A 23,851-nucleotide genomic window follows, 5' to 3' on the forward strand; every position below is an offset into this window, starting at 1 on the left:
TTGGAAACATAAGAGGATTGTTGCCACGGTGGTACCTACTAAGAAGTACCTTGGCTTATAAGTTACCTCAGTTTATAACAACTAACTAGGTTTTATTTTTTTGTTTTTGTTTTTTTGAGACAAGGTTTCACTGTGTTGTGTAGCCCTGGCTGTCTTGGAACTCACCCTGTTCCAGGCTGACCTCAAACTCACAGAGATACACCTGCCTCTGCCTCCCAGTTCTGAAATTAAAGGCGTGCACTACCATTGCCTGGCTATAGCTACTAGCTATTATTTATTTATTTGTTTGTTTGTTTGTTTGTTTATTTTGCTTTTATGGGACAGGGTTCTACTATGTAGCTTTGGCTGTCCTGGAGCTTCCTAAGCAGACCTGGTTGACCTCAGATTCATAGAATCTGCCTGCCTCTGTCCCCAGAGTGTTGGGAATAAAAGTGTGCACCACCATACCTGTCCTAACTATTAAAAGTGACAGTGGACCGACTTTAGCATTTCCCTTTCACATTTCAGAAACATTTTGTCAGATAACTTTCAGTTTGCTTATATTTGTAAATTAATATAATTAACATAAAAACGATTGCTTTGTGATAAATACAGGTGTTTCTGCCATAGACAGAGTGATACTACATACCTACACTGTTTAATTGTTCTTTCTCTTTAAATTTTATTATTGTTGATTTTTATCATAAAAATTATCTTTGAACAAAAATATTAGTGATTATGTTGAACAAAAATAAAAATTGTATGTTTTATACTGTGGCTTTATCTTCCAAACTATTTTATAAAACTAAAACGTAAAGTTAATCTTGACTTGTGAACTTTGCACATACATCCCAGCAATGATGATCCTTGATCAGAACCCATTACCACATTACTCATCTATCTGCAGAGGCCGGAAAAGACTATTCTTGTGTGTTCTGAGAACTGTTCTTGTGAATCAGAATTTGTTTGTACTGGTAATAACCCGTTCCTCACTCTGACTCTGAATCACATGCAGCATGTTGTATTAGAGCTCTAGTTTCACCCACTATCTCTAAAGAGTAGCTTTGGCCTTTCAGGTCGCCAGGAGCTGTTGTCTTTGAACTGTTACACAAGAATAATTACTTTCATTTTTGTTGTTTGGTTTTTAAGAAGGCTTGTTGTAAGTGGTAAGTAAAGAGAGGATGGATTCAGATGAATAACTAGCTCTAAGAATGAGTCCATCACCAAATGATCCCAACTTCAGGCTTTTATGCCTAAGATTTTCTCTCCATGCTGATATTGTTATAGTGATGCTGGCCAGTCAGAGCCTTAGTGCATGCAAAATTTTATCAAATTCTTCCTCTCATCATCTGTGGCCCCAAGGTTTCTAATGTTAAAGTACACAGGAACGTTTTGCTTCTTTTTATTTTTCTCCTGATTATAAAATAAAAGTTGAAAGTGAATACTGAGAAAGTTCCATTTTAAATGGTGATTATTGCCTTTAGAAATATCTTTGCTACATTGTTGATGTGACAGGTTTTAATTAAGTTATGATTTAATGCCTTCTACCTGTTGTTGTATATCTAAAGTTAAAATAGGCACTTGAAGACAATTAAAACATGTCTTTCAACTAGTAATCTGGGACAGCAAACTGGTTTATAATAGCTGTTGAATCTGCGTTCCCATGTAAACTGTACACCAAATGCCAGTCAGCCCATGCCAATTAGTGCTCATGTTGCTAGGTCACCATGGTCAATTGAAAACTGCATCAATAGAACTTGAAAAGGTTTCTTCACGATCAGACCTTCTGACATATTGAGCAGAATAATGGATGGGAAAAAACAGCCAAATTCCCTACCCTGGATTCAAAATACTCAGCAGTAAGAATTCACTTGCAACCTGCAATTAACTAGAAAGAATAGAATCTAAGAACGAGTCTGGACATTTTGAAAATAAAGCCTCTTTCTCTTACTTGTACATGTTTACTCTTTTGGACATCTTCATAAATGTGGCCTGCCAGCTTGCCGGGATCTAGAGCTTCAAATGATAAAAAGAAACTTTATATTTACAACTTTATATATACAAAAATATTTTGTATAAATTAATCACCTAACTTTAAAGAATTATTTGTATGTGTGCACACTAATGTGGCAGGGTGTGTGTTTCACAGTGCATACATGAAGGTTCCAGCTTGGGTCCTGGGTATTGAACTTGGATCATCAGACTTGTAAGACATGCACTTGGACCATCTGAGCCATCTCATTATCTCTAAACATCCCTTTTAATAAGTTGTGGTGCTTTATGCAATGCAGTACACTGCTCTGGTTACAAGAGACATAAAGGCCACCATATTGCATATTCTATATAACAAATCTAGGCAAATTGGGTTGTCCTAAAATTTGGAGGAGACAACCTGCCTTTTTAGGCTTATGCTGTAAAGCAGGCTTCACTTCTGATATAATTATGTCTTTCTACAGAAGTGTCGGAGCTGAACCTCTGCTGCCGTGGAACCGGATGCTCCAAACCCAAAATGCAGCTTTTCAGCCAAACCAGTACCAGATGCTGGCTGGGCCTGGAGGATATCCACCCAGACGTGATGATCGAGGAGGGAGACAGGTAATAAATACACGTGGGCTATAGAGGAAAAGCAGCATATTGATCACTGCTAAGCTTCTTAGGACTTAATACTTTCTTACCAGTATTTCTGGAGAAAATATTAATAGAGTAGTTCAACTTTTGTCACTGTTAAAAATGCATCTAAAGGAAGTTCTTCACCTAAGTAGTTTATACATGGGCAACGCTCAAGAATCCCAGCCTACAAGTCCCCTTTATCATGGCAGTCAGTAGTGATTAGCATGAGTCACAGTCACCAAAATACTTCTTTTTACCTTGGAGAATACCATTCTCTGATATAAACTAGATCCTTCATTAACCAACGAAGACTTACTGGAAGCTGAAAAAATAAATAAATAAAAAACATCCTACCTGTTTACCAGTTGTCTTTATTCATCTTAGAATTCTTATCTGATTCATCATTGAGTCCTTCTTGTGGAAGCAAATCTTTCTTTGATGATTTTCTACACATTTTTATACTAAATGCAAAGTGCCATGTGATTCTAATGAACACTACAATTTATAGAGAAATTGAGATGATACTAGTTTGTTTTGTTTTGTTTTTTAAATTCCATCCAGTCTTAGCAACATTTAAGGCTAGGATCTACTTAACATATTTTCTCCTAGCAATTTGATACCCTGGACAGAATTTATACGCACTTTAACCCGTGGTAGAGAACAGGATTGGGATGATGCAACTCAGAGAGAGTACTGTTCCTGGAATTGGGCACCTGCAGTGATGTGAAAGGGTTTTAAGTTTTAAATTGTATGCCTTGTGTTGCCTCTGGGCCTTTTGTAGTGCTTTGTGTATTGATTTTCTAATTGTGCCCCTCTTTAATTTAAGATCTCTGACATATAAGGAAAACTTGTCTGTTTCAACCTTACAAGAAAGTAGTCACCTTAATTGCTTATACTTAATTCCTTTCGAGAAAATTTTGTTATAGTTCATTAAAATCGTTTCATAGAATTTTACTTTTAATTTGTCCACCCAGCATCTTTGAAAAACCACATCAGGAAATTGCTGCTCTGTGCTACTGGGGTTTAGATGGCACTGGTCAATTAAAATAACAGCATTTTTTTAAATGAAGACATTTAGAACTGAAGAAACCTTGGAGAATGTCATGTCCAATCACTTCATTTTCCAGGTCAGGAACTGAAAGCCTGTAACCTCATACATAGTTTGGAGCAGAGCTGGGGACACTGAACCCCAGTCCATCTTCTTGCCTCTGCAAAAGGCCAAGGAGATTTTTCTTTTCAAGGAACTCTGCTGTTAGAAGAGGTGGAATTCTTCACTGGGAAGATAAATAAACAAGTTGGAAGACTTTTTTGGAAAATATACTCATTCTTTTCAGTCTTATTTCTACTTAGTTTTTTTTAAATCACAACTAATAAAGTTAGAATATGTTATTACAGAGAGTCATGCCCATGCCTTCATTTTTTTAGTGACATCAATATGTCTAAACAAAGATCTCTCATACTATGTAGTGTAAACTGCTTAAGTGACAAATGGAACCCTGTGCTCTTAAATAGAAATTTTTTATTTCTTTTGGAATCAAACCCAGTACCACACTCACTTCACAAATGCTCTTACCACTGAGATATATTCCCAACCATACAAATTATTAAGAAATTATTTATGTACAGAAACGTTTTTGCAAGTGTAATTATGTAATAACTTTATTACTTAATGTTTTTCATTGAACAAAAAATATATTCCTAAATATAGTCTTTAGGCCTCAGTAAATCTCTTCCTTTGCTTAAATAAGCGACTTTTCTGCCAAGTGCTCAGAATGGTAGGAAATTTGTAAAGCACTGTCTCTACAGCATGCATAATACCCGTGCAGGCTCAGACCAGACACAATCCCAGCATGGAGAGGGGAGGCTGGACACAAAGTCCAGCTGACGGCCACTGGGAGAGAGGGAAAGTAGTGGTGGTTTTTGTTGTTGCTGCTCTTTGTTTGCTTTAAGGGTGTGGATCCTGGTGGGTTGACCAGTCTTCAGTGAAGGCCACATAGCCAGAGTATATGGGCAGCACAAACTATACTTGATGGGTTAAAAAAAAAATAAAGACACAACGTTGAGTGGTTTGAGAGGAGTAGGGGAAGGGGATAAATATGATCAAAATAACCCTGTCTCAAAAATACAAACAAAAAAAAAACATTGTTTGAAAATTTTAAAGAACTAATAAAAATTAAAAAAACCTCACTGTACATATTTACAAGAAACATTTCATTGTTCTTTTGTATTGTAGGGAATTTCTTAGATGTGGTTATTAATGCCTGTTGGGTACTCATTCAGCCTTTATGTGTCTTCAAGCTTTGTAACAAGCTATGTTAGAGCTGTAGGCTTAGAGCACATACTTACAAAGACTTCCATTCCCGTGTGATGTACCTTAAACAATCTACTTCTTCAGGATGTGCTTTTCCACAGAGATGTAAGGTGATTAGGCATATTAATCCAGAAGATAAACTTTCTTTTGTTTACTTTCAGGGATATCCCAGAGATGGAAGAAAATACCCTTTGCCACCACCCTCAGGAAGATACAGTTGGAATTAGGCTTTTGTAAAGCTTTCCCAAATCATTTCACTATTATATACTTCTATGCTATTTGTGGAAAGATTTCTTTCTCAAGTAGTAGTTTTTAATAAAACTACAGTACTTTGTGTATTTCTTTTAACTGTGTGTATATTTTTACTGATCTGATCTCACTGTTTTATGTTGCTTTCCAGAGATGTGTGTTACATAATACAGTGTGTCTGAATTTATTATAGCTTGTAAACACATTTGATGAAAGGAGTCCTGGGTTTTCATTATGGTTAAAATTCAAACCAGCTCTATGCTGATTTTGACAAACATGAATAATTAGGTATGGACATTTGAACTGCACATTCAGCAGACCAGAGCATATGTTGTTCAGAATTCCTTTGGAAGCATTTCATTAAAGTACTTGTCTTATAGAAATTTATGGACTTTAGTAAAAAAAAATAAAAATAAAGCTAAACTTTAAAGCTCTGGTTACTTGTGTTCTTTATTTCAGCTGAAAGTCTTAGCTTAAATGCCTTTTTTGTTAAGTCAACTTTTATAGAAAACAGTTGCTTACAATTAGATGTCAAAAGCAAGTCGGGGCAAAGATTTGAAAAGGATACGGTCACCACTTCAACAGAAGCATTTATTAGCATGTTAATAACACATCTTTAATTATTTACAATTTTACAAATTTCATACTTGTTTTCTGGTTTTAAGGACTTCTAAAAGTTTAGGGACCATCTAAAACTTTCAAGCTGAAATTTTAATTTACAACTAAACAATCTATACTTAGCATATTTAAAATGGAATTTCACAGTAGAATTGAATTTGAACTCTTCCTTTCATTTGAGCACAGTAAGACTCTAAATGTGTGTGCAGTTCACACACAGCATTTTTATTTAATTACCGAAACAAACGTAAGACAGGACACCAGCCTGTAACTGAGGCTTTGTCTCAGTTTTTCTATCATAGCCTAAGCTTGTAAGGTAAGATTTCTCTTTGACCTTCTGACTTAGGACGTTTTTGCTTTAATACACAGCTAAAGCACACTTGTTAATCTTTGCTTATGTGGGGGAAATCCACCTTATCTTTGAATAGACAAAGCATTTTGAAGCTGTTGAGTCCATTGCTGATGCTGTGAAAGCAGCAGGATCCTTTTGTTAAAAACAAAGTCTCCATTAGGAATTGTCGGCCTTTGTATGTTACCCTCACTCCACATAATAATGAATCCTACTACTAATTTCTCTCATTTTCCAAATATTAAAGCTGTCTAGTCTTCTAAATAAAGTACTGTGTATTCCAAAGGGAGCGTGTATCTTACTGTATATAGTTTCATGTGCACACCAAATCCACACTAATTCTTTTTATTTACCCAATTCCTTGGTTTTGGTTTAGTTTTTAAATTGTTTTGACTGACAGATCCTTGAAGAAGTCTAAGCAGAAGGCCTAATGAGTTAGCTGACACTGGGTTCCCTCTTTTGAAACAGGTGTGTCCTGAGAACATCTGCCCAGCTCCTGAATGCTCTTCTTCCTCCCCAACTCTTACTGAGTTGTAACCATGTTAGAATAGAAAAATATCCTTATTTCATTTAAAGTGCTGTTTAAATCATTCAAGTGGGATGTTTACAGCTGTACATTTCCATCTAAGTCCTCGTGTTTCAGGCAACAGTCTAGTTTTGTTACTTGTAATCCATTATGTTACCTTTAAGGCACCTTTTTTCAGGGTCTCATTAAATTGTGTTAAGTCAGTGCCTGTAAACATCTCCTAAGAGAACCTAGTAAGGAGCAAGCAACTTCCTTATCCCTACAGTACCAAGAGGGTGATGTAAAAGTAAAAAGCCACCTTTGAATCAGTATTAGATTGCCTTTTAGCTTTTCAAAGGCAAATGGTATAATGACCGGTAGGTTAATTTCCTTGCAAAGACATGGGACAACATAACAGGGCTGGCCAGTTGTAGGGATCCACCTACCTCTGGATGGAGGTCAGATGCTCAGGTTTGGCTAGGATGAAGAGCTAGGACACAAGTATTTCACAGTTGAGCCTGAGCTGGTGGTGCCCGGGAGCAGCAGGTTGGCAGGGCTAAGGAGAGTTAGCTACCCCTCATAGTCAAAGTGGCCTCTCTGTGGAATCTGGAAGCTGCAGTCATTGGCCCCAAGGTTCTGACCCCACAGTCTCAAGGATCTCAAAGCCTGGCCAGGAGCAGGCAGACTGGCAGTGTTGAGTAGGGTGGGTGTGGGGAATTTCAGACCTTCCACCTTGGGAGCCTTGTAGCATCATCACTCCCTGGATGCAGTCTCAACCTGCAGTTCCATCCTTTCAATTCTCCAGGCAAGTGCACTGAACCTGTAAGAAAATCAGAAACAGCCCCCACCTCTGCCCCAGATTTCTGTTTAAAATTCAAAGTCTTAATTGTTAACTAAATTTAGCTGTGCCTAGAAATCTAAAATCTGGAAGTTCTCCAGAGTTAATTTGTCCCCAAAGGCCACAGAGTGGCTTTGCATCACTATATTCTCAAGACTTCATGTTAACTGTAGAAGGGTTAGAAAGCTAAGGTGCCATCAACTGTATTCCTGGTGACCAAGGCCTCCATTTCTAACCAGGAAAAAGGTCAAAGAACAGATGAAATAACAAGTGGCCAATTCTTGAAATATGCATCCTTCACTCAGCATTGATTCCAATAGATGTGGCTGTTTTTCTATACTGTTTATGGAACTGGGGTAAAAGAACAGCAAACTTGAATTTATATTCACTGCTGCAAAATTGTGCACTTTTAGCCTAAATTAGTATTAATGGTTTTTCTTTTTAGAAGCTACCTTAACAAATACTGAGGTTACAGGTTTTTTTTTTTTTTTTTTTGGAACAGCATTTTATTCCATTTCAGATAAACATTCTAAAGCAAAACTAAACAAAACCAAAAGCCCTCTGTCAGAAACTTGCATCACTATTAAAATTAGAAAAAGCATCCTGGAGATCACAGAGAAATCTCCATACTCATTGGAGGAAAGAGCTCTAGGTGACATGTGGATATGGTTCCCCAGTCTGGATCTCTGAAATTTCCCCAGATACTCACCAATTCTCACTAACAGTAAAGAGGTGTCTTATGTTTTACAAATGTATACAAGTTCTCTGTCTCTCTGGGCTTGTGGATGGCAAAAACAGTGTTGTTAAAAAAAAAAAAACACCTAAATTCAAATAATATACAGGGGTTCATCACGATACTCTGGTATTAAATGGCAGGGGAATATTGTCTGTGCTTTGTATCTGAACTGGAATTTATATTGCCATCACATAATGCATTACTTTCTCATATGCACAAGTTGATATCTAAAAATCAAATCTATACATCTTTATATAATTATGGTCCAGAAATTCATTTTTAGAGCCATTATTGTTCACTGTGGAAGGTGTGTGCATTTAGTGAGCAGGATTGAGTCTCTGATTTGCTTTAAATTGAAAGTAAACAGCTACTAGCAGAATGGAGTGTGAACACATCTGTGTTGATTAACTACTTGTTCTGACCTTTAGATTGTGGTTCTAAGCAAAGCCTTAAATAGGACAACCGGGTTACACTCCCACCCTTGCATATACAAAACATCCTTCTTGTGTCCTTCAAAATTGAACACTCTCATACTTCAATTTACATCCTAATGAAGATTACATGGAAGTACCTGCAATCCCTGCCATTACTCCCTGCAACTTTCATTCTGCATTTTGGTTTCCATGCTTCTGCTGGAAAAGATGTTAGACCCCAAAATGTGTTGCAAAATGCCACGTCTGCAGAGTTAGCATTTCTGAAACCCGGTTTTGCTATGGCCTCTGCTCAACTTAGAGAGGGCTTTGTTCCACCCAGCCCCTGCTTCAGTTCTCCCTCTTGGTTGTGGAGACACTTATCCTCCTCTTCAGTTAATGAGTTTCACCTAGTCTAGCCGTTTGTATTTTTATAAAAGACTTGTGAAGCACCAACTGCAAGAGAAGAAAAAGGCTCTTGCTTTGCATTAATCAGAAAGTGGAATTCTATAGTAAAAACATTTCTTTCAATGTTTCAGGAATCAAAACTTTTCCTAATGTCAGGATGTGCTCAGTAAGTCTCTGGTGTAGAATGTTAAGCCCTCTGCAGCAATTACCTCAAGCTTGGGGTTTTTACTACTTAAGAGAATGCTGACTGGAAAAAAGATATGGCTACAGTAAATATACTTTCAGAAAATGGTGAATGGAAAAAGATTGTTTGCTCCTGGTGACATTATTTTCAGTAGAGTTCATTTAATTTAAAGGATTCTTTGTTCTGGAAATAAGTTATCTAGGAAAAAAAAAACTGTTACAGGTTTATTTTCCTGAAGGGTATCACTGGATGCCCATGGACCATAAAGCTATTGTTTTTGTAAGTGTTGATCTGTAAAAATAAAATAAAAAAAGCAAACTGTGTGTATTTTTAAAACATGTTTTTAGAGGTAATATAGTCAAACTGATGAAAACAAAGCACTCAATCGCAGCACATCAGTGATAGCTTCACCCGCGAGATTAGCGCTGACTTCTGAAGTCAGTCTGCTAATAATGCAGAAACTCATGCTGGGAGTTTTTTCTGTATGTTTATCACACCATTTTTTTTGACTAATTTGTCTATTGAAATGCTTTAAAATTCAATCTCATCCTCCAAAAATGCACATTGGTGGTTTGATAAGACAATCTCTGCTCCATAGTCCCTTCTCTTGCAGAATTAGAGTTTTTATTTTTTAAAGGAGGATTTACTTTATGAAGTACGTTTTGGAGAAAGTTCAAGTTTGACTTCTATGTACCTTCCTATAAATTTACTTTGAATTTTCCAGAAAAAATGTTCAAGCCATAAAAGGAAATCGAATGTTTCAGTCTCAAATTTGTTCTAAAAACTCAAATGCAGAAGAGGTTTGGGGTCTCTAGTGACCTCTGTTTTGATCGTTTGAAAGTACGTTTTGTCCATTTTACTTAACTTCCATTAACTATAAGTTTACACTATTCAGTCAGCTTTAATTTCCTCCATTATGATTATTTTAATATTGAATAAATGAGCTGTGTTTGCCACACTCTGCCAAAAGGATAAAGAAAAAATCCCTACACCACTTAAGAAAAAGAAATGACCCCTTAACTTTTAGAAAAAAAGTACTTATTTTTTAAAAGTTATATTTAAATATTCATTTGAAGTATTGGAAATATAAATTGGCATTTTAAAGAGTAAATACATTTCTCTGTACAATAAAATTGGTACAACTCAAGTTCTAAATATTATGGAAAAGTATAATCTTAATTTTCTGTATATCTTGATTACAATTATTGACATGTTTTAAAATAGACTGATAGTAAGTAATATTGGCAGTTTTACTTGTTTGTTTTAGTACTTTGTCAAGGAGTTCAAATTCAGGCAAAAATACTTTAAAGTGAATAAATACCATGTTTATAGAAGGAGATGCTATGTTCATCAGTTAATTTGGAAAGACCAGATTCTATATAAAAATTACGTTACAACGCTTTTTATGATGAGCTTCATCTTGGGGGTGGGGTTGTGGTCCTCTAGAAAAAAAATAGTTACTTGGTTGTCTAATAATGAACATGATATTTTAAAATCAGCATTTAATGTAAAAGCAGTAACGATCCATATAATTAGTATTTCGATTCTTTTTATTCCGTTGCTCTATTTTACCCAAATGGCAGTAATTCCTCGGCAATCATGTTGCTGTGTAAATGATCCACTTTGGGCTACAATTCAATTTACTTTCAATCAAGCATTAACGAAATTGCACTTAGGGGAGGGGCTTTGCAAATTAATCTCCCAAAATAAATTCCACTTCAAGGATTCATCGTGAAAGCTGGTTGATTTATAGAGATACAAACACCAACAAAAGTTTCCAACTTCTAAAACTCTGAGAGCTTTGGTTAGGAACGTGGTGAATGTGGATCCCGTCAGTTCTTCACATAACTTAGAAACTTCCGAAAGAAGGGAAATCACCACCTCAAAGTGTGGTGTCACATTATTCGGTCCTGGGCTGTAGCCTTCTCCCACCCCCAGCCAAGAGGTTCAAAGCAGCCTGACCCTCTCCGCGACTCATTCGTCCTGATCTCCATGCACTAAAGGCTCAGCTTCTGTACATTTTCCCCCATCCGTTCTTGCAGTTTCTTGGCAGATCCTGCCAGTCGCAGGCAGACCCCCGGGGCTCATCACCACGTCCTGCCATAGAGCAGGTTGGCGCCGAGGACGCCTCCGCCGTAGTCCCCGGTAGCCGCGTCCAGAGCCGCTAAGCCACCCCCGGGACCGTGCAGCGCGGGCGGACTGGGCGACAGCTCCTCCAGCTCCGGGCCGGGCGTCGGGGCCTGCGGCTGCTGGCCTCCCTGGCCAGGCGTCGGGGTGCCCGCGCCGTTCTGGCACGGTTTGCCGTCCTTCACTAGCACGGGTACGGCCACGCGGCGCGGCGACGGCGGCGGCGGCGGCGGCGGGGGGCCCAGGCCGCCCTCCTGTTGCAGCTGCTGCGCCGCCTTGTCCTTGGCTTGTCGCTTCATCTTGTAGCGATGGTTCTGGAACCAGATCTTGACCTGCGTGGGCGTCAGGTGGATCATGCTGGCCAGGTGCTCGCGCTCGGGCGCCGACAGGTACTTCTGCTGCTTGAAGCGCCGCTCCAGCTCATAGACCTGCGCTTGCGAGAAGAGCACTCGGCGCTTCCTTCGCGGCGCGGCCGCGTGCAGTGGCGCGAGCGACTTGGCGGCGTCCGCGATGCCGGTCAGCGAGCCCATGCCGGCCACGTTCACGCCCGCCGACGGCCCCATGAACCTGGAGACTGGGGAGGGGGCCCAAGAAGGACGGCCAGTGAGCCCCGGGCACGCGGGCACCGCTCCCGCCGTCGCCCCCCTCGCTTTGCGGGACGGCACGGGTCCCCCGACTGCCTCGCAGGTCCCCAAGAGCGCCACGGCCCGCGCCCCGCGCCCTCCGCGCGCCCAGGGGCCCGGCCAGCCCCGCGTGCCCCGGGGGGCTCCCAGGAACCCCCGCGCGCCCCAGGCCGCCCCGCGCGTCTCTGGCCGTGACCCAGAACCCCTCACGAGCCCTAGGCCGCGTCCCAGGACCCCCCGCGCGCCGGCCCTCGGGCGCCGCTGACTGGAACGCCAGCACCCCGGCGCCCCAGCAGTGGCGGGAAAAGCCCGCGCCGCCCGCTCGCCCTCAGTCCCGCGCTTCTGGCCCCGCTCACTTGACGAGTAGCGCGGGTCCGTGTTGGCGCCGTACCAGCCGGTGGCCGCGGCTGCCGCGCCGCCCCGCATGCCGTCCGTGTAGGCGGGCAGCTCACCCATGTTGCCCAGGCCGCCGTTGCAGTAGCTGCCCATGGCGCTGTGCGGGAACTGCGAGACGCCCGGCGGCATGTGGTAAGTAGCGGCCGCCGCCGCCGCCGCTGCCGCGGCCGCTGCCGCCGCGGCCGCGTTGTGTCCCGCCATGGCGTGGGCCGGCTGCATGCCCGCCACGGCCGCAGCCTGCGAGGAGGGGCCGGGCGGCGGCGCGCGGTAGGCGGCGGCCCCCAGGGGCGTCCCCAGACCGGGCGGCGCGCCGTCCATGACGCCGCCGAACTTCTTATAGGTCTCCTCGATGGGGCTCAGGATGTCGGACACGGAGAAGGGCGTCGTGTGCTTGGGGCTCAACGACATGGCTCGGCGGACGGCCAGGTAGGGGGGCCCGGGACGAGCGCGGGCGGGCGGGACGCGGCGGCAGCTCGTCGCCGCCACCTCGGCCCGGCGGCAGCGCCAGTGGTGAGCTGTCCGCGGCGCGGCGAGCCCCCCGAGCTGCGGAATCTCGGGTTTATTTTAGTCCAGCGCCAGGTTTACGACAGACTCGGGGGGCGGAGCAACATCCCCAACGAGCAAACAATGGTCATTGACATCTTTTTCTCTCACCCCCCTTCCCCATAACGGAGGCAAAAAAGGTAAAGGGCCAGTTGGATGTTTCTTGAAAAGATCACTCCCCTTTGCCATCTTCATCCTTCGCACTTCTGCCTGGGTTACCTTAGCCCTCGAGAAATAGAAACTCCGAGGCCAGTGAAAGACGCCACTCTTGTTTCATTCAGACTGGGAGTTTTCCTAAAGTGACTTTGTAACAAACTTCAGTATAACGTCGAGGGTGAGGGGGGACGACCAGCTGTAAAGTTTGGGAGGGGGATGGTTTGTAGGGCTCACCTCCTTTCCAGCTACTAGCCCCTCACTGGCTCCATCATCTAAAGTGTTAAAAAAAAAAAAAAAAGGCTCTTGGGTCCCACCATAAGAGCGCATAAAGAGAAGAGGTACAATGACCGTCCTCTGCCATTGTAGGGCTCTCTAATTTATGCATCGTTAGATCCTTTAAAGCATCATTTTGTAGGCAACCTAACGGACACTTCCAAATTAGCTCAAAGTATCCAAATCCAAAGAAGAGAGACAACACACAGAGAGATACTGGCTAACAGATGCTGGCTTGTAAGTATGCTGTTCCTACTCTCAGGATGGAAATTGAACAAGAGAAAGTGTATTTGCTAAAAATGTTTCATATTTAATTTGCACCTCCGCTGCCGCTGCCTTTCCTTTGTTCACGTCCCCAGAATCTGATTTAGGATTTCTTCTTCTGTCTCTATCCAGAGAGAGAGAGAGGGAGAGGGAGGGAAGGAGAGAGAGAGAGAGAGAGAGAGAGAGAGAGAGAGAGAGAGAGAGAGAGAGAGAGAGAGAGAGAGAGAGAGAGGAGAGATATTTTACTTGTTTGTAATGGATCTTTTTGGTGGTGGTGGGAAAATAATCTTTTTAAGAAATATGAAAATGGAGAAGGATGCAGAAAGCAGGTAAAAATGGCAACTCCTCTTGAAATATGCAAAACCTGTAAGCTGGTTTTCAAAAATTGTCATCTCTTGGTTTACAAATGTTCTTAAATGACAAAGAACTTACTTACACCTTATGAACTTACACCAAATGCTGAACAAGACAAAAGACAAAGAAGTGTGCTGGCTTGGGTAAAATTTGAAAACATGAAGAAGAGAAGGAAACAAAGACAGTTTTTAAAGTTTTCCTGGAAGCTGGAGTAAAAGAAAGAAGCATGTTTCTTAAGCAAGATTTTATTGTGTCTAATAACAAAGGGATAACTACCAAAGTTTAACCTGGCAGCACATGTCTGTGTCTTGAAGATCTGAACAGTTCAGCATTATCTTTTTCTTGGTTTCAGCCCTGTGGGTTGAATGTTCTTGGTGATTTTGTCTTATTATTTTAATCAGCAATTGTGTTCATTTCAGTACACTTTTGCAAAGAATCTGCCCTTAGTAGGGAGAAAAGGACCATATGATCACTTGTGGAAAGAAAGTACCAACCAGAGGGGTGGTTTATATTTTGAAACCCTTACTGGGGTACAAAATGCCAGGCTCTACCAGCTGTTTACAGTCATCAGTTATTGTCTTAACAAGATTGGTGTTGCTGCAGTCCAGCATGGTGCTACCTTTACAGTTCTTTCTTGAACTTGAGACACTTGAGCTTGCACTGGAACTGCTTCCTTATATTTCTAAGACTAATGATATACAAAGAAGTCAGGGAGAATGAGGGAGGGAAGAAGGAAGGAGAGAGAGAGAGAGAGGGAAGAGAGAGAGAGATCTCAAATGCTGGGATCCTTTTACAATGTGGGTTTTTAACTTTATTTTACTTTAAATTGTATTGCTTACTACTTAATAGATTAAAGTAACAAAGTAATCTTAATCTTTAATCAACAATGAGATAAGTAAATATAGTTGTCATAGTATCTGAATATGAAAGTCCCAAGCAAACCATTATGGTTTTCAAGTTTAGACACCTTTAAAAATAAAGAAAAAAAATTACTGTAACTTCATGTTGATGAGTTGTCCAAGCTGGAAAGAGTGGTTATAGTTTTTTCAGATAAATGTTACTCTGTTTTCAAAGTATAGATTTTATCTCATGACGTTTTATTTGTAGAACTGCAGTATGGCGATTTTTATAGGTAGCTGTACTTTATTTTGCTGCTTAGTTTATCCGTGCACTCACATGTGGGAGTTTCTCATCTTTAAAAAAAATAAAACAAAACAGAGTCTCTGCCAAAATTCACTTTTAGACTGCTTAGGAGCATCATAAGCCAAGTAGAATTCCTTTTCTGGACAAGAACGGTTCTGAAAGAAAAAACATATTTTAAAATCTTCAACATTTTTTTGAATCAGTTGTGTCTTACCCTAGACATTTAAAACCTTTAAAATGTAAGTGCTATTTGTGTGTGCAGATGAGTTCGATAATAAAATCTAGAGAATGTATACATGTATATTTAAAGACAAAATATTTTGGTATTCTATTGAAGATTTCCACTAAACTCGTTTCATCCAATTATTTTCTGCCCAAATTATGAATGGAAATTTATAGTTACTAGATTGTTAAATATTATCGACACAGAAATTGTCACAGAAAATGTCTCTCTCAGGAATGTTTTCTTGTTGGCACTCAGTGGAAAGTAAGGAAGAAAAGGAAGGAAGGAAAACAGACAAATATTCTCAAAGGGAATACAGTAGTGAAAAGAGATTACACCCCCCACCCCACCCCCGCCTTGTACTCCCTGGTTACATTTCCCATTTCCTCTCCTTACAGCACAGCACTTGACATTGTTATCCTGCTGCTGGGATTGGCTTCACATCTTGAAGTACAACACTGCTTTACACATCGGGGAGAGTATGTATTTAGTTTTTGGTATCTTGACTTTTTTCCAGAGATCAGATTTTTGAGTTTCATACATCACACAACACTGAACACTTACTAAGATAGCCTATAAAGATAAAGAACAATTTGAAAGACAAAAAGATCCAGTAGGTTCTCCTGGCCTTTTTTTTTTTTTTTTAAACAAAAACAAAAAAAAACCTTGGTAAAAAGTAAAAAAAAAAAAAAAATCAGACGAAAGAGCCTTCCCTGTAATTGGGATTTACTGATGTCATAAAGCTCAGCTAGAGGGGCCTGGGGAAGAGGGAGAAACCTTGTGACAGACCCCCTTTGAAGTAGAGTTCCAGCCAGAAGAAATAAGAGGGAGATTTTGTCTTCCTATAGTGGCACATAGATTGTCAATTGCTTCTGACTTTCTACATCAAGTTGAGCCATTCTTGATAATATTACTTTCTGCTGGCTACTCAAGAACATAAGTGCTATTTTAGAAACGAGCATTTGCTGTACTTGTGGTTAGTTTGAATTAGTTGTAAACTAATTTAGTTAGGAAAATTCTCATGTTGAAGAAGTAGCTGTAGTATTACAATTATGAACTTTTTTCTTGGAATGGAATAAATAATCATGTCAATAGCACAAGTTTTGTGTAGCAAAGGTATAAGCAAAATGCTAAGAAGACAAAATGAAATTTAATATTTTTGCTAATTTTATCAGTTTCTGGAATCTAGTTCCCATTTTTAGTTTTCATCTTCTAAATGATTTTGGTTTTAATTGATTATTTAAATTATTTCACATATCTTTTGCTAATTTTACTCCTATGTTTATGACCTCCTCTGTTACACAACATTCCTTTCGTATTTTCTTTAAAAAAATATAAAATCCCTGTAATTTAATACTGGCAAAAAGACTTTTGACTGAACATTTTCTATGATTCATATAGTCTTAGATTGAAAATTGTTTTCTGCTTTTAGCTATTAGTACAGCATTAGAACAAATGGTAAATATCAGAAATATTATTTTTGGCTAAATCATAATAGTAAGTTTCAAATATGATTTCCCAAAGCAAAAAAAAAAACATAGAAAAAACAAAAACCCTACCATAAACAAGTAATATAAAAACAACTCGAACTAGACAACATACTTCTCCTATATTACAGGAAAACTGTAATCTTAGTTTTTAACTCACAGCAGAAAATAACATGGTATATATGGCAAGAAGTAAAAATACATCTACAATATTAAAATTCTCTTACCTTAAAAATATAAACTTAAACTAGATATTTACATTTTCTGTAGTTTTAAAAATAATGATTTAAAGTTCTGTATGCTATAGGAAAACTGACAATACTGAAATATAATTTTTGTTTCTGAATAGCAAGTTTACTTGTATATCTTGCTACCACAGAAACTTAAAAACTTTATTTCCATTTAGTTGTTTTTTCACATGTTATAGAATGTCATTAAATGCCCATTATAGAGAAAAAGAATGCTTCGAATTTTAAGAAAAAATTATTATTTTTTTTTGCAGAGAGCAAATTTTAAATGTTCTGTCTTTGTACATTCTTAATGACTTACACACAGCTTTTAATAATATACACCTTCATAACTTTTTCATATACAGTAAATTTCTTCAGTCTAGTAGTCAAGTGATTTTAATGCAAATTATATTAACATGGTATGACCTTAGCTTTACAAATGAGCTTGCAGTGCTCAGAGGTGTCCTTTTCACATCTGTCCTGGGTAGCTGGGTTACTTGTTGCCATCACTTACTTGAAGGAGAACTCCAAGTTTTGATGTTTGGTGACTTGATTATTAGATTATTATATTGTTATTAAAGCTTATGTACATTTTGGAAGGAATAACTAGAACAATATTACAGTTAGAGAACAATTTCTTTATATTTTTGTGTATTGCTAATGTTGAGATGTTATTTAGCAGCTGTTTATGATTATCAGTCTGAATTTTAGGTTGAGAATTGCACATAAAAGGAAGCAATAAGCTAGTGTCTACTTCATAAAACTGTTTGGGTAAATTTCAAGCAGTTCATTTATTAGCTTAATAATTTGCATTTAAAAAGCCTGATACAAAATAGTTTAATTACTCTATTCATTGTGAGTACCATCAGGAAAACCTGATTGATAAAGTTGTCTCATGTGATCTCAAAAATAAATAAAATCAAGTTGAATACAGTGACACATTTGTAATCTCTAGTCTCTTGAGACAGGAGAATTGTGAGTTCAAGGCTAGCCTGTGTGTCATAGTGAGTGTGAAGCCAACTTGGTCTACAAGAGGAGACCCTGTCAATAAATAAACAAACAAGTAAACAGCAGTGAAGTTTTTAATGCTGTTTTAGTTCTGTAGTGCTGAGCATCAATCCCAAGGCCAAGTGTTGTAAACTACACCCTCAGTAAGAAGTCATTGTCAAACCACAACATATTTGTCAAATGTACTTGGAAATTATTGCCCTAAAATACTTAGCTTGTGAAGTGAACTAACAATGGGATCTGACCCTTTAACAAATCTAATGTTATTTTAAGATTTAAAAAAAATGAAATACTAGATATGAAATATGCCCTATAGGAAATTAAATAGCAATAATATGGGAAAGGTGATTAAAACCATTTTTTCTTGTTTGCTTTTTCTTTTGAAAATACAAGAATTTCACAAAACACAAAAGTATCACAAAGTATAGGGAATTGTAATTCAATCTAAAATATAACTCCATAGAAATAAGAATTGCTTGAGAAATTCTGTACTAGTTTAAATGAAAGCAATTTATTGTTGGTGTGCAGAATGTTGTAAAGAATGTATAATAATCTCAAATAAAGGCAAAAGTGGCAAATTACCTTTTCCATTATGAAAATGGTGCACCTCAATGGGTAAAGACAAATTATGTAGTAAGGATGAAATTTTTAACAATTGAATTGATACTTTTATAAAGTTAACTTTTAGATAATATAAACAAGCATTGAAGGACAAGTGATAATGCATGTGCGTGTGTGTACGGGCACATGTGTGTGTGTGTGCCCTAGAATTTGGATAATAAAATTATTTATGAAGCAGGTAAGAATGAGTTTTTATGTTTTATATGCTTATCACTGTAGACATGTTAAGTTATATGCTAAATGGTCTGAAGTTTTGTCTTTATAATCTGATAGGTATATGTTCTAGAGTGGATTCTCTTAAATGCAATATTTCTTTAGAATAATCAGTGATAGTGCATATATGATTGAACTGCTGTTGGCAGACTGCCGTGACATAGCTTTTACCAACAATTTGCAGAGATTTAAAAGGGTAGTGGAAATGGTGATTTAGAAATTGCTTTCTAAAGACACTGGAGACAGAAGGGACAACCTGGGGCTTCTAGTGCCCTCTGAAATCCTCTTCGCATAAAACCAGGTTTAGCAGAGACAAGTGTTATATTAAGTGCCCTTTCATGAAAAAAAAATGTGTCAAAAACATATTTGATCATGGTTCTTTATTGAACAAATTAGGTTATCTACTCTATACCCATACCAAAAAAGAAATGGTGAATGTTGTGTATGTATATTCAATGTATTCTCTGCGATTGAATTTATTTTCATAGATAATAAATTAACATGGGAAGCAATCATGAAACGTCAAACACTTTTCATGACCACGAAAATCTAATCACAAAGGCAGGCATGGTGACACACACCTTTAATCCCAGCATAAAGGGGATGATTAAAGGAAAATGGTGGGTTTGAAGTCAGCCTACACTTCATAGTGAGACCTTATCTTTAAAAAAAGAAAAAGAAAGCTAGCCCACAAACTGTACTTATCTTTATTTAGATTGCATCATTTGTATGTGCTCAAGCCAGCTGCATCTCTCACATAAATATTTTGACACCCAGGAGGAATTGTATGAGGCAAAAAACACAGTTTATTTTTTTCTCTGATTTGTAAAATTAAAAGGCATTCTGACTCTACCTCACAAATAAGAACTTTATTAAAAGAATAGAAAGGAGAAACATCTAACTATACAGACTATATATAAAGCTTTGTAAGTTTGTCAGCTTCTTAGAACATGTCCTACTTGGTAGGTGAAAATAGATTAAAATTGAAAAGTCATTAACACTTATTAATGCTTTGTAACATACTCAGTGCTGTCATGAGTTTTATGTGTTTATCTTATTTAACTGATACATAGAACTTAAAAGTGTGACTGACACAAACATAAAAATAATTTTGGCATAGAATTAAATATTCTCAGTAGGAGAGGAAAGGAGATCTCAGAAAACTATACATCAATTTCTTGTAACTCTGCAAGGGTGATGGGTCAGGATTTATGCTATCTTTGAGTGTCAGTTGTGATAGACATTTTTATATTGCCTGATGACTTTGATGACTACTCAGACAAAGTTTACAAAGTAAATATTCATCTGGATATTTGTATCCATATAGATATGTATGGATTCAAATACACATGTGTGCAAGCTTATATTATAAGCAGAATAGAAAGCCCGAAAGTTTCAAGTGCCTGTAAATAGTTAATTGATGAAATTTATTTTTTTCTTACATATCCTACAATAATACAATAATTTTCTTAGAAAACTTAACAGTATGATTTCTCATATTATAGTGAATTGCATATTTACAGACCACTGTTATTGATTATTAATATCATCTTGGCACTATTAAGATTATAAGTAGCAAAGAGAAGCTTGTTACAAATCAGTTCAAGTAGTAAGTATATATACCAGTGCTGTTTCATAGAAATACAAGGCAATATATAATTGAAAATGCTTGAGTAGGTGGGTTATACTTAACCCAATATATCTGAAATAATATTCTCATCCATGAAGTTAGATTTTAAAAATTTATTTTTATTTTTGTGAGTGTTTTACAAGCATGTAAGTGCAATGTGTGTGTGCAGTGCCTTTGGAGGCCAGAAGATGGCATTGGATGACCTGGAACTGGTGTTGCAGACAATTGTGGGTCACCATGTGGGTGAGTGGACTGAGTCCTGGTCCTCTGGAAGAGAGCAGCCAGTGCTCTTAACAGCTAAGCCATCTCTGCAACCACTGTATATGAAATGATTAAGGATGTATTTTTTTTTGACTGTGTGCTAGACTTTTGCAGTTGTATGCTTACTGCACTCCTGGTTTGGAGTAACCATACTTCCAAGGGCTCAGTGGGCATGTGTCACTCATGGTTATTGTATTGAGAGACAATGATTTGATAGTGTTTAATTCACATTTACTATGTCTCTGCCTAAACGTATATTCATTGTCATTACAAGTATGTTTTTTCACAGAAATTGACATAGATCTGAAATTTGTGCCCCAGATTTGGCTTAGTATCTCTTTCTGTATCTTCCAAGAACTAAATTGGTTTTATTCTTTTTTGTTTTTTCTTGAAAGATTCTTGCTAAGTAGTCCTGGTGGGTCTGATAGCCACGCACCCAGATTAGCCTCAAACTCATGACAATCCTCCTGCTTTGGCCTCCTCAGTGCCAGTATTACAAGTGTGCACCAACTTTAATTAAATAATATTAATTTATCTCATGTGAAAACCATATAAAATTCAGATTTAAGTACTCATAAATAAAGCTTTATTGAACACAGTTACACTCATTTGTCTATGACTGTGTTCATGATACAGCAACAAAGTATCTACAACAAAGACTTTATGGCCCACAGTCCTAAACTTTTACTTGCTAGTGCCTTTATAAATACTATTGACCAACCCTTGCTAGTAAAATAGAAAGTCACCTTTGCATACACGCAATCCCAAACCAGCTCCAGAACTAATCACTATTAAGGTTTTTCATGTGCTTTCCCAAGTATTTCTTTATACATTTATATATACAGATGTGGTATAGTGTGCTCTACATATGTGTGCATAAATATACAAACATGTGCATACATAATCATATTCTGTAGCAATTTTTATGTATCTAGAACATACTTACCTTTTTATGTAATGGAATTATTACATTAATCTGATTTCCTTTAATCAACTATATTCCTATTGATTGGCACATCAGCAGTTACACATATGCTCCTTGTTATTTATATATATATATGTGTGTGTGTGTGTGTGTGTATTTAGTATTTGTTACAGTGTAGATATCCATCATCTTTTTAATGATCACATCCTGTTCTACATTATGAGCTCACATAAGTTGTTTAACCACTCTCCAATGAGTTTAGGTTCATTCTTTTTTTTTCTCTTCTCTCCATCTTTCCTTCCAGTCTTTCCTTCTTCACTCAGTTCCCCATTCTTTCCTTTATTATTTTTATATTATAAGCAGTGCTGTAGGTAACATAGATTCTTGTGGTACAGAAAATTTTGCAAGGTCTATTTCTAGTAGTAAAACTTAATCAAAGGTTGAGTTTATTTTATATTTGATAGCAGCTGCCAAATTGCCTTTCAAAAAGACTATCAGTTTGCATGTAAGAGTGCATAAACTTTCTTCGCATGTCTCTCATCAACACTAGCTAATAGTCAAATTTTAAAGTTACATCTATTTTGTGTTTACATTTGTATGTGTTTGTGCACACATGTATCATGGTATGTGCTTGCATGTGTGCACATGTGTATGTTGTCATTCGTGTGCATTATGTGTGTGTGTGTGGTGTATCAGAGGACAACTTGTTGGAAACAAATCTCTTTTTCTATCATATGGGTCCTGGGGATTGATCAGGCTTGGTGGCAAGTGCCTGAGCCTGTGAGCCACCATTTCATCCTTAAGCTCTTTAATAGTCCTATTTAGTATTAGATAAGTATTTTACTACATCCAGTACTTTTCTGCTTTTGAGAAATACTGTCACTCATTTTTCAAAAAAGAAAAGAAAATTAACCAAAACTAATTAAAGAAGAGACAGTTACTTAAAATAATGTCCAGAGGTATCAGTGTATAATTATTCAAACTAAAAAATTTAGCTTAGAATGCTATTTTCATTTTTATCATTATTTTAAGAACAGTATACTGTGTTAGCTATATTAAAAAGTGCTTATGTTTTAGAATTACATGGACTTTGATTGAATCCTACTCCACCAAACTGTAAAATTTGGTGGCAAATATTACTGAAGCCTTTTGAATCACCATTCTTAACTAAAAATGTGACAGATAAAATGGGTTAAATTGTCTGTCATAAGAGTTCCCCACCCCAAGATGCTTACTTTATCCTGTTGTTAGTTGTTTTTTTTTTTTTTTTTTAACTTTTTTACTCTTTGTGGGGCCTGCCACCCATCTCCCAAATAAATTACATGGAGTCTTAATTCTTTCTTATGAATGCCCAGCCTTTGCTTGGCTTGTTTCTAGTCAACTCTTTTTAGCTTAAATTATCTTGTCTACCTTTGGCCTCTGGGCTTTTACCTTTCTCTATTTCTGTGTATCTTTCCTTTTCTACTTACTCTGTGTCTGACTGTGTGTCTTGCCCCTTCTTTTCTTTTACCTTGATCTTTACTTCTTATTTCCCAGATTTCTCCTCCTATGTATTTTCTCTGCCTGCCAGCCCCATCTGTCTTTTCTCCTGCCTAGCTTTTCAGTTCTTTATTAAATCGATCAGGTGGTTTAGACACACAAAGTAACACAACTTCACAGAGTTAAACAAATGCAATATAAGTCTGAATATTCTTTCCTCTGGACTCTGAAGACATGAGTACTTTCAAAAATCATGTAACATTCTGTCTGTCTAGAGTTTTAGTGTACCCTGATGTGGAATTTTGTCTGTCATTGTCTCTGTTCAAATAGCATGAACATGGTCCAGTTTTCCAGTGGAGACATGTTCCACTCATTTGAATTTAGAGTAAGCATTGTCTGTTCTTAAAGGATACAGTTGAGGTAAAGCAAAAGAAGTTTGCAGAAAGAAAGTTAATGAAATAGCCATCCAGGGTTGGTTTGCTCAAGAGATCTCATAATCAAATGACCCAATGTAACTGTGAAAGTTGGATTTTTTTTTGGCAGATCTTCATCTTACTTATTGTTCAGTGACACATAGCCTCTAAGGATGCTGCAGAGACAAAATTAGCAGCAAAAACATGGATTCAATCACATTTACACCTCTCTCTCTCTCTTTCTCTCTCTCTCTCTCTCTCTCTCTCTCTCTCTCTCTCTCTCTC

General features: G+C 38.1%; 2 protein-coding genes across 3 annotated transcripts in view; one reads left to right on the forward strand and one right to left on the reverse strand.

Annotated features, from left to right (window-relative positions):
* Positions 1–5,579, forward strand: part of Xrn2 (5'-3' exoribonuclease 2) — a 72,970-nt gene extending 67,391 nt beyond the window's left edge. For both annotated transcript variants that reach the window (XM_050159527.1, XM_050159528.1), the window contains 2 exons: positions 2,436–2,574; positions 5,062–5,579. In XM_050159527.1, the coding sequence (XP_050015484.1) occupies positions 2,436–2,574; positions 5,062–5,127 (205 nt within the window). In that variant the 3' untranslated portion in view covers positions 5,128–5,579. The remainder of the gene's footprint in view (positions 1–2,435; positions 2,575–5,061) is intronic.
* A 5,705-nt stretch (positions 5,580–11,284) lies between these two features.
* Nkx2-4 (NK2 homeobox 4) lies at positions 11,285–12,763 on the reverse strand. Its single transcript, XM_050159525.1, has 2 exons — positions 12,304–12,763; positions 11,285–11,898 (listed from the first exon to the last, which is right to left on the reverse strand). The coding sequence occupies exons 1-2, from the start codon at positions 12,749–12,751 to the stop codon at positions 11,285–11,287; spliced, it is 1,062 nt and encodes a 353-aa protein (XP_050015482.1). The 5' UTR covers positions 12,752–12,763.
* Between the last annotated feature and the right edge of the window lie 11,088 nt (positions 12,764–23,851).

The sequence above is a fragment of the Alexandromys fortis genome, unplaced genomic scaffold, assembly GCF_014885135.2.
Source record: "Alexandromys fortis isolate MF-2015 unplaced genomic scaffold, M_Fortis_MF-2015_v1.1 scaffold_115, whole genome shotgun sequence".
NCBI lineage: Eukaryota > Metazoa > Chordata > Mammalia > Rodentia > Cricetidae > Alexandromys > Alexandromys fortis.